Source organism: Culex quinquefasciatus, chromosome 3 (genome assembly GCF_015732765.1).
Source record: "Culex quinquefasciatus strain JHB chromosome 3, VPISU_Cqui_1.0_pri_paternal, whole genome shotgun sequence".
NCBI classification, from domain to species: Eukaryota; Metazoa; Arthropoda; class Insecta; order Diptera; family Culicidae; genus Culex; species Culex quinquefasciatus.
The window spans coordinates 126399740-126418182 of NC_051863.1; the positions used below are offsets into that span (position 1 = coordinate 126399740).

Below are 18443 nucleotides of genomic sequence, written 5' to 3' on the forward strand. Positions count from 1 at the left end.
GTCGATCGCGGTCAGTTCGCGGCCAGCATTTGACCGCAAGTGTCGTCTACTAAGTCGGTCTAAGTCGTCCACCCAAAACGATGTTCCTCCAAAGTGTGCAAAGTTTGGCCTTGCTGGCGGCACTCGTTCTGGTGTGTTGTAGTGTTCTAGTTGTGGACGGTCGACCCCAGGAGAAGACATCGGCGACCTCGGATCAGATCGAACGGAGGCAGGACAATGAAGAGTTGACCCGAGCGACCAAGATTGGTGATTCGATGGTAAGGGGGCCGGTGCACTGATCGGCGTGTGGGCCAAAGAAGTGTGGCAAGTGCAACGAATGCAATTAAGGTTTTGAGGTGTATCAAAATAGAGATCAAACAGCGTGAACTGGCTAGCTACTCGGTTATGAGATTCGATGTTGCAATGTGTGCGTCGACAATAGAAAACGTTTTGGACAATCGGATTGAGATAATAGTTAAAAGAAAGTTTTTAAATAATGTAAATATAAAAAATAATGTTTGCTATAAGCATAAGAATAAAAGCCCACAATTGAAAAATAATGTTTGCCATACTAGGCAAACTTTTCATGCATCAAGCGTATTTACAGTATGCTTAGTACATGATTACTTGATAGAAGGTATTTATCACATTTCATTTAGCATTAAAAAAACATCAAGGGCAACCAAAATGTGATTTTGCGAAAAGCGTCGAAAAACGTTATTTTTTAGACCACCGTATTTCGGATAGCATCAGCCTAATCGCCAAGCAAACGAAAAAGCGAGTCTGAATTTTTTGGCCTTTCATGTTAAATGTGAGCTAATTTTGAGCACTTTTGACTGTTTGACATGGAATGGCAGTATAAACCTAGTCAAACAATTTATTAAGTCTTCATTTACATATTCGCCTAATATTGATTAGAATAAATCAGAAAGAAAAAGTTTCACTCTTAAAATTTAACTCTTTTAAAATTACCTTTTATACAAAATTAAAATTTCGCAAATTCATTTTTTTTTCAATTATTGCTTTGTTTGATTTCTTTTGAGCTGTTGATGAAAAAGAGTAGGGTCTGAGGTTATGAGGTTTGCATTTTTTTAAATTTTGTAATAATGTTTTGTTAATATTTCACAATTTGGAGGCCGTAACATGAAGTTGTTTTTGAGATATTGTCATGCAAGAGAATGTCGGTCAAATTTTTTTCTTTCCTATAGAAACACTCAAAACATAATCTTTTTAATTTGACCTCCTAGACCCAACATCATTTACAGACATGCCTCGGTTTTGATTCGTTCTGCTGCCTCGGTTAAACACGGTCCAGTGCTTGACTGAAGCACAGAGCTAGGGGTTTCCAGCATCGTTTCAGACTGGTCACTAATCCGGGATTAGGGTAGGGTAGTCATCAATGAGACACTTTTGGTTTTCAACTTTCAAAGATTTTTCTCATTTTTTCATCAGCATGTTTTAATGAGCTTTTTGTTGCATTTTCTTTCTTTTAATGTGTTCTAACATTGACCAAAATATGAGATCGATCCGACATCTACAGCCAGAGTTATTCAACTGTCTCATTGTAGACGCACTTGGCAGGAACAATGAGACAGCTGGGGAACAATGAGACACAATACGAAAATCAAGATTTTTCTAGTAAAACATCATGTTTTTGTATTGTTCCATTGCAGGTAACTTGCCTTGAACATTTTAGAGCAATTTTGCCATCATGAAACTTTAATTAACAAAAGTTATACTAAAAAGTATTTAAATTTTGTAAAATTCGTATATTTATACCAAATAACTTTGTATTTTTGGTTAAATGAAGTTGAAACTCTATAAATATGCCAAAAATCACTTTTAATTCATGTTTTGAAAGATTTCCATAGATATTGAAAAGTTTAATGAAGAAAAATCAAAGTGTCTCATTGTTACCCATGAGCTGAAATGAGTGGGGAACAATGAGACAGTCCTGGATACTGGGTATATTCTAAGTTTTGGCCAAACCTAATGAAAGGACATTGTAGCCCAACTCAATCCCTATGGGACGTCGAAAAAAATTTGAAGAAATATTAGTTTTGGTGTTAATGGCAGCCTACGAGCGAAAAAGTAATTTTTGTCCATAATTTACTTTTACACCCCAGAATCAAACATTTATGAATAACTGTTCAAGGGAGCGTCCATAACCAGAGCCACTATAATGGCAGACGTGTATCCAGTAGACACACCTTTCCCCCAAATATGAGCCTGATTGGTTGAAACTACGACTTGTGAGAGCCATTTTATCATTGTTCCCCGTGTCTCATTGATGACTACTCTACCCTACTTGGAATTTGAGCAAGTAATTCTTTAATTCCGCATTTACTGAGTAATTCCAGAGTAATCCTGGTAATTCCTAATAATCCCAGTAATCCTGGTAATTCCATGATTTTTTCTGTGAAAACATACTTCGGAAAATAATAAAATAATAGAAAATTACTGTTAAAAAGATAATTTCGATAAAACTTTTATGATTCTATTTAATGCCTATTAATTTTCATGTAAGAAACCATAGTTATAGCTAGTACATGATTATTCGGATTGTGAGTAAGTAATTCAGTAATTCCAGAATTACTTCTCAATTCTGCAGTAATTCCTTTAATTCTGGAATTACCTAGTAATTCCGTAGTAATTCGTGTAATTCCATAGTTACTCAAACGTCAAAATCAGTTGTTAAACTGATGTTGATATTTACCTCATTTTTCGATGATTTCCAAGTAGGGTGTCCAATTTTCCCGGGTTTTAAGTTTCCCGGAAAACGGAAAAAAAATATTCCCGGGAATTTTTTGAAAAAGTCATAAAATCTTTTCTTTATATTTATTATGTTTTTTATGCTTTAAATCATACTATTAGCTCAGTACTATTAATATCAATTTAAACAAGGATAGCACTTTTAGATAGCTGTAGTGATTTTTTGTTTGTTCTTTGATGTGCTTTTAATTTTAAATGCACTCAAACGCCAAAATCTGTTGTCAAACTGATGTTGATGTTTACCCAATTGTTCGATAATTTCCAAGCAGGACGTCAAATTTTCCCAGGTTTTGAGTTTCCGGGAAAACGGGAAAAATATTTATATATTCCTGGGAAGTTTTTGAAAAAGTCATAAAATCTATGTTTTCTTTATATTTGCTTTGTTTTTCAAGCTTCAAATGTATAGAATTAGCTCAATACTGATAATATCAATCTAAACAAGGGTAACATTTTTTAGATAGCTTATACAAATTTTTGTTGTGCTTTGAATTTTATATGCACCAAATTTCTAATTCAAATCAAATAAGTATCTTATACATATTTTTTTTATTTATTATTATATGACATGACTAAAACAGTTTAAAAATTAATTCAAGATGTCTATAAAAATGACAGCAAATAAAATGGTACCATTTTACGTAAAATTTTAGAAAATTTTAAACTTATAAATTGTAATACTAATGTTATTTCTAGGCCAAATAAAGATTTTTTGTTTTATTCCGGGAATTCCCTTAAAACATATAAAAATTCCGGGAATTTTGTGCCGGGAATTCTCGGGTTGGACGCAGTATTGCCAAGCACGTGGTTTTGTGCATTTGACAGCTGTCATTCGATCCAATTCCAAAGACTCAATATGCGGGAAACTAGACAGTAATTCCAAGTTATTTTTATAAATTTGAGCAATTCTGCGTGGTTTCTGTAAATCCCAAGTAATTCTGGGAAATCATAGTAATACGTGACATGTTGCCAGTAATCCTTGTAATTCCATTTAGACTGGCCAGTAATCCTTGATGCTGGAAACCCCTTGGCACAGAGCTTATGGGTTTTTGGCTATATGGGAGACATTGGTTTTTATCGTATGAAAAATTATGCAAAAATCAAAAAATTATAGTGTTTTGGAATCGAGATTATGTCAGCTATCCATTAAAATTATAATTTCATGAAAATTTTAACAACGTATTTTTCCTGTATTTTGAAAATGCAATGTTTCTCGAAAACATACTCAAAATTATTGTTATTGCAATATGGGTATCAAATGATTGGAATTTTTTCATACATTTCGAATGTAAAATAATTTTTTTGAAAACACTCAAAATTTTCACAAAACTACGTATTTTCGAAAAAAAAATTACTCAAAATTTTTATTTTTACAATATGGGTATCAAATGATCGGGATTTTTTCATACATTTCGAATGTAAAAAAAAAAAAAAATGATGAGCATTTTGGACAAAATTAAGTCAAGAACGCCATTTTGTGCAATCCTGAGATAACGTCATGATTCGAATTCCCGGACGCTTCGAATCCCGGACACTTCATCTTGTTTTATCAATTATTTGGATATAAGTTCGCATTATGAATGTCAAAACGGTGTTATTTGAACTTTCATTTAAAGTTTGTTTGAACGCTGTAGTTAATGCCAAAACAATTAAATACAATAAAATTATAAGTTTACCAAAAATGCGAAACATTTCACTCGAAATATTTCATAGGCGTTCGAAGCACGGGGAAGGCAAGTAGAAATTTATGGTTTCGATTTCCATAAATTCTGGCAAATTTTTATATAAGGCTGGTACAAATATTTTTAAAAGTTTTTGTCACCCCCCTTCAAAATTGTCCCGGAAAATCAGGGGGCAAAAAAATATTTTTACAATTAACTTCAAAATGAAATTTCAAGTGCAACCAACTGAAATCAAATTAAAATACATTCTCCTGCGTTTAAAATCATTTATGGCATGTTTGGGTTTATCAAAAAATCTTGAGATTTTTTGAAAATTTTCGATGCAAAATCTTTTTTTTTTGATACAATTTTTGTTTTTGTCAGATCTTAGATTTTTTGAAAACTAATGATTGCAAAACAACTGAACTAGTGTAAAATGCATTTTAAAACACTTTTTTCATTTAAATGTGAAGACTATGGCTCGTTATTAAAATTTTTATATTTTATTTATGGCTCGTTATTAAAATTTTTATATATTTTTATATATTTTTTATTTTTTTGCCCCCCCCCCTTGACCTCGGTCAAGGCTGAGGGACAAAAACTTTTTAAAATATTTGCATCGACCTAAACTATCGATTATTTTGATGTTAACAGCTTATTTGAGACCTAAAGAACGCCATGCACTAACATTTCAGTCCAAATTTGTGCGATTCATAAGTAAAATTGTGTCCGGAATTCGAAGGAAAAGTGTCCGGATTTCGAATCAGCTTTTATCAGTGTCCGGGATTCGAAGCACAACAAATCATTTTAATTTTAAAATTCTGATGAAAAGTTGTAAGAAAATATATATTTTGCATGCATTTTCTTGAAACTGACTGTTTATACTACATCCTGATGGTGTTCCTACATTTCCAACTTATTACATGATTTTTTGCCAGCTATAACAAAAATGATATGCTACTAAGTGTCCGGATTTCGAATCATGACGTTATTCGATAGACCAGAAAAAAACTCCGTGCATTGTTGTCACTCCCCTTATGAAAGAAGTATCAATCTTGTCGTGCTATCATGACACACTGTGGAAAGTGGTGTAGGTGCGACAACTTGCCAAAGGGATTACAGGTCAGAACACGTTTGACATACGTACATGCCCGACTACAGTAAATATTTGTAATTATAGCTCAGGACTTCGGCAACAAAGTTCAACCGAACTTCGGGACAATGCACATAATGACCAACCGAACAAAACGTTTTTTTTTTGTTTACATTGCGTGCTCTCGTTTTTGTTTATTCAAGTTAAAAAACATTAAGACGCATTTTTTTCGAAACGTCAAAAAGTGACGTGCGACAAAATAGCACGACAACGTCGGAATGGCCGAATCAGATCGACACAAAAGAAAAGCTGTGTAGAGGGTTGAGGGTAGAGGGTAGTGATCAGTACAATATCATTCCTTGCTTGTTAAAAATTGTTTCCGGATAGATTAATCATACGAACTATATTTGATCAAATGTGAGAAAGGCACAAACCACGTTAACGAATACTTTATGATTCAAGAGTCGATTGCGCGCAGCGGGGCCACGCAGTTGCTTGGCAGGAACGATCCTGTTTTCGACTTCCTTTTATCTCGTTAGCAGTGAGGAAATCAGTCCTATCTTTATCATCGTTGATTGAGAGGCACGCTTACGGTTTAGCTCGTTGAAGTTATTGTTTGAAAAAATAACTTGTAAATTTCAATGGATTGCGAGCAGTGAGCCACGTGGTCTTTTTTCGAGTGAATAAAGTTGAACTCGTGCAGCACAGCCACGCGGTTGCTTAGCAGGTTTAATTTTAAATTTAATCGTGATTCCGGGCTTACATTTTGTTTTATTTCTCCGGCATCATCAGACGAACGCAAGCAGCGGGTCGTGCAGTCGACTTGCATGTTTTTTTGATGATTTATAGGTTATTTATGTTTAAAAAGTTTTCGATAGAATGAGCCGAATTTGTTGAGACAAGCAAGTCGTTTTGCTCGATTAAGTCCTGCCTACTTCATCGATGATCGGGAGGCACGCCGACTAGTATGTGTTATCAAACTTAGCAAAATTTTGAGAAAGTGTTGGTGAGCTATTTAAGAACATTTTCCTATATTTTTTTATGAAATTTAAATTGTTTTTGATTCTTAAAAATAGCGAGAGGTGTAGACCCATAGTCACCCCTACTGACGATCCACTTTATAGTGTTTGTTAATCTTTTAACACTGGAACGCTCAACGCATGTTCAACTTACTTACAACTTAAATCAAATCGAGTTCTGCTAAGTTCTACAATCATCTAGACATCCTTACAAATCACTTTAAAAAAGAATCGTCCCGAGTATCAGCGAGTTGAAGTTACCATTCCAGCTCTTTTTCTTGTACAAATAAAACAAAACATTGCCCTTGTCTCAAGCGTGAAGTTAATTCTACCATTCCACTACTAATGATATTTATGGTTAACCCTTTAGTGCCAAAATTGAATAAATCATTATGCTTACTCAATGACTTCCAGGTGTACGGTTTAATCAACAACGATTCAGAAGACAAGGACGCCAAGCAGGAGAAGGAAGACTTTGACTCGAAAGTTCTGACACTTTTCGAGAACATTCAGCAGAAGATCGTCAAGGCGTTAAACGTAAGTGGTATCAAAAGAGAGAAAGATGACGAAAGTGGGTAATTAACACTGAAACTATCTACTTTTTATCTTGCAGCCCGGTGCAATCGTGGACAAGGCCACCCCAGAGGATTACGAGAAAAATCCCATCGAAGACTACGAGGCGTTCCGGCTGGGCATCGTCAGTGGGGTCGACTTTCTGGCCAAACAGTTGAACGCAGCGTTAGATGTGAGTGGGGTTTGATTGATTCTGGGGCAGTTCATGTGTGACGAAACGGTTTGTTTCCCGTTTTAGGTACCAAAGAAGATTGTTAAAAAGACGAACAAAACGTTCACGAAAGCGCTCAACGACATTGGTGCGAAGCTAGTTGGACTTGAATAAAAAAAACAACATTATTTATTTATTTAGTACTTTATATCGATGTTTTATTTTCACTGGTGTAAATACAACTGCTACTTTGGAATGTTGCTACGTTGGAATGGAACATTCCAGCTTTGATTTGGGAAGGGTAGCGCAGACGCTCTTGTTTTCATAAATAACTTAAAATTTGTTGCTTACGCACTAAAACTTGAAAGCACGATCTTCGATTCCACATCACTATTGCTTAATTTGGTGCTTATGTTGTTCGTTTTTTGTTGATCTCACCTTAAACTTATTTCGTATTTTGTATTTCATCAATTTTCTAACGAGTACGGATTTTAAAATTATCAATTATTGTGAATTAGTTTTTGGCACAGCTTCTCCTTAATCTAAGGATTCGATTTCATCACCATTTACAGTAAATTTTCACTACTTTTCTTGTAGTCAGCGTGGAAGATTCTTGAGTATTCCTACAACAAATTCAATATTCGTGGGTGCGTCTTGTTTTTCATCGTAGAACCCGAAACCCGGATATGCAGCTAATATCAATCGTCCAGATACGTCCCCGTGCTGTTTCGGTTCAGGGTCGTATCCACCGAAGGCGAGTAAGACTTGTACGTTTTCGATGATTTTCGTTTGTGCTTGACGGTGCAGAATATCAGCATCGAGGATATCAGACCAAATAGCTGAAAGGAGTTTAAAGTTGCATTATAGCATGATATGAACTTGTTCCGGGTAGCTGATTCGCTACAAACCTGTAGAAATGCTATGACTAGACCGACGATACCAACGACGTGTAGTCGCTGGATGAACCACATTTGGAGAATTTGGCCGCAACTTTTGTCCCACAGCAGCGAAGGATCACCGGATCTGGAAAGTAACGGTCGGTCAAATTGTCCTCCACGAAAAATTTGGGATTATAGACTTACTTGCGGCAATCGCCACCCGCCAGATCATCGCCGGAACCTTCCGTGTATACTGAACCGTACCGTGGGCGGCAGCATGATCGGGGAACCCAACGTTCGCCAGGCCAAGCACTAATGTCGTACCAGTCCTCGTACGAGCTCACTCCGCAGCATTGCAACTAAAATGAGGTAAATTCTTAAACGAAAATTGGCAACAATACTAGGGAAATAAAATGTTAAAGTTAATGTTTGTTTAGACTTGTTTCGAGCAGTAGTTTAGATACAACGGGTTGCATTTAGATTATTGGTACAAACTTTGTACTACAAAGCCAACCTCTCTGCTCAGCAATTCGTACTTTTCAAGTGACCTGGTGACCAAGACCCGGTTAAAGAACGAATCATTACGTTGTCCACCTTGGTGTGGTAGTTTCCCTAGAACGACTAAGGGGACTTCCATTATTGACCTCCGCGCACGTGTGTATAATGTGTATATTATTATTACTAAAATATTCATTGGTGATGGGAGGCTCGTGCAGGTTTACACAATTTTTTTTATAAATATTACCCCGGCGCGTATCAAAACAAACATAAGAATAAATAAGTGTGCTAAAATATATTTTTTATCCCTCACGTGCAGAGATTGTTTACCCAAGCCATGTAAACGGTTAACGGTTAAAACCAAAGTGATTCTTCAGTCAGACTGGCAAAATGACCTCACCAAGGTGGACAATAACGACGATCACGATCACAATCTACATCGCTGATTTGGTCGGATGTTCAAATCACAGCAACTTGATCATCTCCACAATCGAAAAGTTGGCTGCGCGGGAACCTGGCGTTCCGGAGCTTGTATTGTACGAGTTGGCTCTTAAAAAACGCTTCGAGGGTATATTCGGTGATATACTGCGCTCTTCAACACTGAAGCTCATCCCAAAATATGTCATCGACAGAAAAATTATGCTGAAGTATGGAGAAATACCAAGCGAACCGTTGATACTGTTGATTAATGCCAAAGATGTGCCATATACTGACAACAGCATTTTGCAGACTCTAAGGGCTTTCAATCCAAACACTAAAGTTGTAGTGGTAACTAAATTAGAGACTAGAAATTACGCTTACATAAAACGTATCTTGGAGTTGCTGTCGTTCTACAAAGTTACATTTCTAAACTGTGGACCACAAAACAACAATCAGCTGCTTGCATCGAACGTAGAAAGTTTGTTCTACAATTACATCAGACGGAAAATGGATGGGAAACCAATCAGATATTCCAGTAGAGATGAACTGGATCCTTTGAGGACTGAGTTACGATGGATTCAGGAAACTGCAATTTATTTAAACACAACATTGCAACAATCCAATCATTCGTGTTCAGCAAGCCATTATGAGTTGCAGGACGAATGCTATTTTTATCAGTTTGAAAGTAACAATGTGGACATTGATTGTTCTACCTACTCAATGTTAACATTAGACGCGAGTAATTTTTACTGTCTCTTATCGAATGTACCAGCCGTTAAAGTAATTGTGGTGCCCAGATTGCAACGAAATGTGGTCGAATTGTTATTGTTACCTTTCAACTTTGAGGTTTGGATATTGTTGGTAGTAATCTTCACAGCAGTGGAAGTTTTGGCTTTTCTTAGACCTACATATTTTCAAAATGATCCTATTCTACTCTCCATTTGTGGATTTGAAAGACGGAGTCTGCACCAGGTTAACCTCAGGGAAAGGACGATATTAATCACATTGATTCTGTTGATGTTCATCATGTCTTGCGCTTACGAGGCCAAGCTCCTTTCAATGCTAGTGTACAGACCAGTGAGACCAAAGATCAATTCGTTACAGAGCCTTGTAAAGTCTGGCATCAAGATCAAAACAAATACTCTTATGTGCCCAGATAACATAAGAGACAACATACTAGAAGGAATAGTAACAGCCAGTAATGTTACAATGTTTGGAATAGACATGGAGCACGCCTACATTTTTGATAAAGAAATCTCAAAAGTAATTATTTCAATGTACTACGACCCTAAAAAACGTATTCAAAGATACAGTGTAATGGACGAAACCCTTGGATCCTATGTTACAGCATATGTATTGTCACCAAGAAGTCCACTGATGGACGCATTCCGCCATACTCACAACACGTTTGTTGAGAGTGGTATCTGGAATGTTTGGGAATCGAAATTTTTATTTCATAACATAACTGCTTATAATTTTATTACTGACGAGATACTTTCTTTTTGGGACATGGTTCCAGCATGGCTAGCCTTTGGATTTGGATGTGCTCTAAGCTTACTGGCGTTACTTTATGAATTTATATTTGTTTATTTATTTAAAAAAAATGTTTCAACAACTAAACAACAAAGCACCAGCAAATCCGAATGGAAGGCTTTCTGAAATCTAAAAATATCTTAAAACCTGGGTGATGAATAGAGAGAATGCGTAACGTGATTTTCGAATGATCCCACTTTGTTTACATCTACAAAATAGGAGGCTGTTCAAGCACAAGCATGACTTTTTTCTTACTGGTAAATGAGCTGTTTTAAAATCAGTAGTATGTGTTTTATTTTGTCTAGTTTTAGACATTTTTTCCTAAGAAATTGTGTGTGTGTGTGTGTGAGCAATTAGAAGAGGTTTTTCTTTTTTATGGATGACGAAGAACTGCGGCGAGAGTGTCATTCTGCGATGTCGCAGATAAATTCCCTGGCTGATTTTGAAATCCTGCAGCCCTTTCTGTGCCAGCAAAAAAAAATGCTAATTCTCGCGAAGCTGATCCAACAAACAGAGAAAATTTTTCACTAAACCAGTAGCTTTTCAAACGGAATCAAACAATAATTTTAGACAGCTTCTGGATGGATACAACCGCATCGACTCCATAAAAATCTTCCATTCATAATTTAAAAAATGACTATCTAGCTTTTAAATTTCTTTAGATTTCTTGACTTCAACTCCATGTCTTCTAAAGCCACACATTTTTCAATCTTGCAAAAATAAAACAATTTTTAATTATCGATAACAATACTCTCTACTTTTGGCGAACAGTAAATTGGTTCCACTTTGACAGTTTGAAATTGAGGCCGTTTTGTGAACCACTATTCAGTAGGGTAGGTTAGTCATCAATGAGACACTTTTGGTTTTAAATTTTCAAATATTTTTCTCATTTTTTCATCAGCATGTTTGAATGAGCTTTTCGTTGCCTTTTCTTTCTTTTAATGTGTTCTAACATTGACCAAAATATGAGATCGATCCGACATCTACAGCCAGAGTTATTCAACTGTCTCATTGTAGACTTGGCACTTGGCAGGAACAATGAGACAGCTGGGGAACAATGAGACACAACAAAAATCAAGATTTTTCTAGTAAAACATCATGTTTTTGTATTGTTCCATTGCAGGTGACTTGCCTTGAACATTTTAGAGCGATTTGGCCAACATGAAACTTTAATTAACAAAAGTTATACTAAAAAGCATTTAAATTTTGTAAAATCCGTATATTTATACCAAATAACTTTGTATTTTTGGTTAAATGAAGTTAAAACTCTCTAAATATGCCAAAAGTCACCTTTAATTCATGTTTCGAAAGATTTCCATAGATTTTGAAAAGTTTAATGAAGAAAAATCAAAGTGTCTCATTGTTACCCATGAGCTGAAATGAGTGGGGAACAATGAGACAGTCCTGGATTCTGGGTATATTCTAAATTTTGGCCAAACCTAATGAAAGGACATTGTAGCCCAACTCAATCCCTATGGAACGTCGAAAGAAATTTAAATAAATATTAGTTTTGGTGTTAATGGCAGCCTACGAGCGAAAAAGTAATTTTTGTCCATAATTTACTTTTACACCCCAGAATCAAACATTTATGAATAACTTTTCAAGGGAGCGTCCATAACCAAAGCTAGTATAATGGCAGACGTGTAACCAGTAGACACACCTTTCCCCCAAATATGAACCTGATTGGCTGAAACTACGATTTGTGAGAGCCATTTTATCATTGTTCCCCGTGTCTCATTGATGACTACTCTACCCTAACTGAGTATTCTGCAACCTGCTGTAACCCAAATTTAAGAGATGTAACCTAGGAAGTAACAAAATCATTCATTTTTGTAGGGTGTACATGGCATGATCTCCTAGGTGTACTTTACACAAATACCACTGTGGAGTTTGAGTTACGACAAAGGCACATTCACGTGCTGAAGTGAAGTCAAAACTATATTAAATTTGAACCAAGTTTTTACCACATTCTGGTTAAAGCCACCTTAATAAGCAACAATCTTCCAGTAAACACATTAATAATTAATATTTCGACGCAGTCGTGCTAACTTGTCGCACGTGCATTTTGGGCCAAATTGAGTTAAGAACGCCATTTTGTTTAGACCTTCAAAGATCCCATGAATTCAATGTCAATCTTGAAATATTCAATAAAAATTTAAAAAGCTCTGTGCATTACTGTCACATTTCATATGAAAGAATTTTCAATCTTGTCATGTTTTCTTGACACATCCTTGAATTTGCTATAAGTGCGACAACTGGCCAAAGGGATTTCATGTCAGAACGCGTTTGACACACGTACGAGCTCGACTACCGTAAACAGTTGTAATTATAACTCGGGACTTCAGCAACCAAATTCAACTAAACTTCAGTGGTCAACCAAACGTGTTTGTTATTGTTGACATCTCGTTTTTGTTCATTAAAGGTCAAACATTAAAACGCGTTATTCTCGGAACGTCAAAAAGCGACGCACGACAGCGTTGATCTCTGAAAAAAAATCATCCTGAGGAGTGGTTTATCCTGGAGTATGGGTCATTCTGGGGAATGGAATTCTGTAATCTATATGTTATCGAATTTGTAAATATTTAAATGTTTCCAAAATCATCAACATTCTTTTTTCTTACGGATGTAAAGAAAAATCGACAAAAATATTTTCAAAATCGAAATTTTTTTTTGACGATTTTTAAAACAATTTAATTTGGAAACATATATTTACCGGATTGGCTTACAGGATTTATATTTTTGTATAGAACCATGAGTTGTTTTATAAACCACATAGAAATTACATCCCATAAACTAATTAGGTTCGTGGGAAAATCGTTGTACCCGATGTTTGTCAACCTGCTGCACGTGAGCTCCATTACCAAGAATTGTTTGCAATTGTTATCAATGGAAATTCCAAGAACCGTACGTTCAATTACCCACGTAAACCTACCTCTACCTGCAGCTTGTCCCAGATGGACGCGACCGACGGTGCCAGGATGCCTCCCCGGTCGGTCACGTTGTAGTGCTTCTCGATGCCGTACTTTAGCTCGTGCACCAACATCCGGCCGATTCCACCGCGGAATACGAACGCGAGTGAACCCAGCAGGAATTCACTGAGGAACAGCATCACCACCAGCATGAAGTACTAAAAAAACAAGCAGGTCATTTTAGAACGCGTGTCGAAAATTTAATTCAGTTGATGATACGACGTACTATGATGAGGAAACACCTGGACTCGAACCAGGAACCGCAACAGCCGAAGAAAGCGATGACAAAACTAATGGCACCAATGGCCATGAACACGTAGTCCGCACTGAGCCCGGCATGGTCCGGAAGCAACGTGGCATAGCCCGGGGCCGCGAATCGCAGCCACACGCCGATCGCCAGAAAGCCACCGCCGCAAATCTGTGGGAGGAGCAGAGGTAGAGCGATGAAAATGGGTCAAGTTCAGCGAACTAACGAGCGATATTTACCCATATCAGTACGTTAAACGAGCAAAACATCCGCCGTATGCACGTGTAGCCGGAATTTCCCATGGTTCTGGAAAGAGGACAAAGACAAAAATGTTTACTTGAAATCAGTCATACAAACTACAAAATGCAGTCTGATAAAATAACCAATTCTCTCGAAAATGATTTCGCCACCCTGTACTTGACCGAAAGATTAAAGGCTGCTGAAGGATGTTATCACCCCCAAATTCAAATTCGCTTGTTCACAAGTTTGATGCCAAAATAAATCCACGTCTGGAGAAGTCAACCCAGCATTAGTGTGGCGCTGGAGTGTTTCCAGTGTGTGGTTTGCGTCGGGCAAATAATGCCCCGTAATGATAACATCCGTTTCGTGGTCGTTTGACAAAGACGAAGTGAGATTATATGTTTATAGCCGAATTCTACCCTCGCTAAAAAAAAATCTTCATGAAAAATGGGAATTTCCATTCAAAATCGAATCAAATTTCATTGAAATTGTGAACCAAAAAGTTTTTGTGGCACCCCATAGATTTTTTTCACGTTTTGACAAACGTCGCCTTTTTAAATTAAATTAAGTGAAATCAAAATTATCAAAAACAAGTTTTTTGTGTGGAAATTGACCACGAGGGGGTAAAAAATAATCATTAAATACATTTTCTGAAGCCGATCAATAATTTTCAAAGAAAAAATATCATCACTCTAAACTGCATTGTTTTTAGTTTAATTTTATGAGTTTCTGCACCAAAACTTATCACCATAATATTATGTTGAATTCTTCTAGAAGGTACTGAAGAAACTCTTGATCTAAATTTATATAATTTTGTAGTCAACTGTACAACGAGGGAAAATCCGTTACCAAAAAAAATCAACACATGTGGGGAGTAACTTTATGAATCGTCGAGCAAAAACTCTTGGCAATGATGGTAGTCGCCACTTTAATTTTCTCCTGAAATTGAATTTAAATTATTAACCCTCTACAACCTAACCCCTCCTTTAGACGGGCTTCGATCTGAAAAAATAACAAAAATCAATTTTTCAACCAGCTTCTGATCTTCAAAAAGCATTGGAAAAAAGGAACTCTTAAATTTTTAGAAAATTTCAGGTTTGGAAGTTTAACTAGTTTAATGTGACTTTACCAATGTTTTTAAAAATGTCATATTTTCAGGGCTCAACTTTGGCTGTGTTTTCTACTAACATTTCCTATATTTTCAGTAAAAAGAAATATGTAGTAATATTTGTAGTGTCCCGGACTATGTCTCTAAGCATTTTTACAGTTTAAAAGATGATGGTGCCATTCTATAGCAGAACATGTGAAAAAACAAGCAAAAAATTGAAAAAGTTACTTTGAAACGTGAAAAAAATAGATAGGCAAAATGTAGTTGTATTAGGTGGTAGAATAGGCCAAACACTACTAAAATCAAACATAAACTAAACCAGATAAATGCAAATTAAAATATCTAAAAATAAAACGAAAAAAAACATAAACAAGAGAAGTAAAGTTTTTCGAAGAAGAGCAATTCTCTACGGAATCGTTCTTTTTTCTTTAATATTAATTTTTGTATTTTTTTAATTCGGCTGAAACTTTTTTGGTGCCTTCGGTATGCCCAAAGAAGCCATTTTGCATCATTAGTTTGTCCATATAATTTTTTATACAAATTTGGCAGCTGTTCATACAAAAATGATATGTGAAAATTAAAAAATCTGTATCTTTTGAATGAATTTTATGATCGATTTGGTGTCTTCGGGAAAGTTGTAGGTATGGATATGGACTACACTGAAAAAAAAGTATTACAAGATTAAATTTTTTTTGGTGATTTTTAATTTCACTTTTTGTCACTAAAACTTGATTTGCATAAAAAATTGTTTTGCGACCAATATTTCGATTTTTGAAAAAAATGTATTGATTCAAAAATTTATTACTCGGTCAAAGATTTTTAGCCCATTCTGGAAATTTATGAAAAAATGGCATTTGATGTCCTCTAAAACATATAAAAAAATAAAAAAATTAAAAATAGTTTTTTTTTTGCAAATCAAGTTTTAGTGACAAAAAGTGAAATTAAAAATCACCAATAATTTTTTTACCGTGTATATTTTTTTTCAGTGTAATCCAACTTTGCCTTTGCCTACAACTTTGCCGAAGACATCAAATCGATCAAAAATTCCTTCAAAAGATACAGATTTTTGAATTTTTACTTACATTTTTGCATGGACAGCTGCCAAATTTGTATGGAAAATTATATGGACAATCTAATGATGCAAAATGGCTTCATGGGGCATACCGAAGGCACCAAAAAAGTTTCAGCCGGATAAAAAAACAGAAAAAATCGAATGACCGAAATTTCAGAGAATTGCTCAGAACAAAAGTTGCTCAAAATGACCACACACACCACAATACGAAAAAAAAATCGAAAAAAAAATGTGGGCAGTAGAGGGTTAAATCACATAGTTACTCTGTGGAAAAATCCTGTAATACAACCCAAAACAGCAAAAATCTAACAAAATCCTGCAGTTTTTTTGATTCACAAAAATATCAGATATGGAAATTTTAATTGTTTATGTAACTTGCCAAAGTTATGAAAAAAAAAAAACATTTAAGTAGGGGTCGACTTTGGCTGTGTTTTATTAGAGCTGTTTCCCCATTTTGGAAAAAAAGATATCAGATTTGTATTAAGAAGATGCCATCTTTTGAGCTAGGGAGCGTTCTTTTATTACGCAACGCAAAATTTGGGATTTTTGACCCCCCCCCCCTCCCTCCCCCCCTTTGTAACAAATCGTAACAGATAAGCGATCCCCCATACCCCCCTATAACGAGAAAATTTTGCGATACGTAACAGAACTTTTCGTCACGTAATAAAAGAACGCTCCCCTACGCACAAGTTGGTAAAAAATCATTCGGCAGTGTTGTCTATTTTCCAAAAAAATGTATATTTTTTTAAAGCGTGGTAAAGAAGTTAATGTTTTTTTTTCTCCAATAAAATTTACAAATTCTCAAATTAAAAAAAATCCGAACATTCCGAATATGTAAAAATTTAGCCCAAAAATTGCCGTCTTGTTGGCCTACAGGGCAAAAGTAAGCGATGCTGAACTGCCCACCATTGAAAAAACGGCTAATATCCACTTTTGGCAAAAACGAGATATTAGCACCAGGTGGTAGAGGATGTTCCAACGCATCTTCTGGAACTTGAATTTTACTGAAATAGTGCTTAGACTTGACTGCCGATGCGAAAAACCAAACGGCTAATATGCCACTCTTATGAGAAATTGCCTTGACGGAGATTTTGCCACAAACACTAAAACGCGTTTTTCTCGGAATACTTGATTTGGCATAATAGCCGAATTTTCAATTATGGGCAGTGAAGTTTGTTATAGAAAAATCGTTAAATTATGAGAAAAACTGTGATTGGCCAACAAAATTTAAAGATAAATTATCATCAACACCAATAACTGCGAACAATTCAATTCGTTTAATTTGTCCTTTCTACCTGGTCCAGTTATCGCCCTAAGAAATAAGACATTTTCCATTCTTACATAGGTACCTCTACACAGCTCACTTTTCCCCCTTCTCCTCAAATAACGGACCCAAGAGGGGTCGTCCACTAGCACCTCTACATTGCGCGAGCATCACTTGGTCTCTTTTATTTTGTTTCAATTTTGTTTTATGCTGGCTGGGTGCCATTAAAATTTGATGTTGCTTCGTGGCATCTTTTCTCCCGGTCTAAATTACTTCTCTCAGTTTTACGAAGAACTACAGCGCAGCAATAAAACATGCTTTTAAGCTGAATTGAGCGAGTATTTAGGCATTTTTTTACGCGTTCAATTTTCATATGATGCGGTACTGCTTTTTTCACACCAGCCAGCAGAGCGGGTGCTGAAACTGGGCTGTGAATGGGTGGGAAAAGTGGGGTACGAGAAAAAAAAGTGTAAATAAAAGGGAAAACAAAAATGTATGCGTTTGTTCTCACACCTTTTGATTGAAAGATGCCGCTGCTGTGATGGGTGCAATATGATGATGATGAATGGAACGAGGAGTTTTCCCCCCCTTGGGGGTAAGTGTTTCACAAGTTTGAACTTTCTGAATGATGTAACGGCTAAGAAACAGCTGAATCACTGTTGGCTTTTAATTATTCTGGCGTCGCGACGTTACATATGGCCTCATCTCGTCATTATTATCTAGCCTAGGAACCGTTAAGTTTCACTTTTATTTGATTGTATCAGCGCAACATAAGTCAGCGATTTTCCTTGTGATTTTTGTTTCTTTAAAAATATGTAGGGGAGAGTGGGGAGACTTGATCCCCTTTTTTGTATCGCATATAACTCTGTCAATTTCTCACAAAACTATGATCTTTTTGCATGAATTGAAAGCTTAAACATTCAACTATGTTTGGCTAATAAGGGTATTTCATGAGATAAACTCTTCGAA

The 18443-nt window shown here is 35.9% G+C and overlaps 2 protein-coding genes across 2 annotated transcripts in view; one reads left to right on the top strand and one right to left on the bottom strand.

The window, feature by feature from the left end:
* On the top strand, window positions 1–7421 carry LOC6043342. The gene is made up of 4 exons (XM_038263332.1): window positions 1–257; window positions 6936–7058; window positions 7135–7266; window positions 7333–7421. Exons 1-4 carry the CDS (start codon window positions 81–83, stop codon window positions 7417–7419), a joined length of 519 nt encoding a protein of 172 aa, XP_038119260.1. The 5' UTR covers window positions 1–80; the 3' UTR covers window positions 7420–7421.
* A 12-nt stretch (window positions 7422–7433) lies between these two features.
* The window catches only part of LOC6043343 (tetraspanin-9), a 34645-nt gene continuing 23635 nt past the window's right edge, over window positions 7434–18443 (bottom strand). The window contains exons 2-7 of the mRNA XM_001870906.2: window positions 14030–14096; window positions 13770–13961; window positions 13507–13701; window positions 8328–8482; window positions 8154–8268; window positions 7434–8084 (exon numbers count right to left, since the gene is read on the bottom strand). Of these exons, the coding sequence (XP_001870941.1) occupies window positions 7944–8084; window positions 8154–8268; window positions 8328–8482; window positions 13507–13701; window positions 13770–13961; window positions 14030–14092 (861 nt within the window). The 5' untranslated portion in view covers window positions 14093–14096 and the 3' untranslated portion in view covers window positions 7434–7943. The remainder of the gene's footprint in view (window positions 8085–8153; window positions 8269–8327; window positions 8483–13506; window positions 13702–13769; window positions 13962–14029; window positions 14097–18443) is intronic.

Bases quoted from the DNA above. Each gene is read 5' to 3' on its own strand.
- LOC6043342 (XM_038263332.1), top strand. From the start codon at position 81: ATGTTCCTCCAAAGTGTGCAAAGTTTGGCCTTGCTGGCGGCACTCGTT. The intron at 258-6,935 runs GTAAGGGGGCCG...AATGACTTCCAG, and splicing joins CCAAGATTGGTGATTCGATG to GTGTACGGTTTAATCAACAA. The intron at 7,267-7,332 runs GTGAGTGGGGTT...TTCCCGTTTTAG, and splicing joins AGTTGAACGCAGCGTTAGAT to GTACCAAAGAAGATTGTTAA.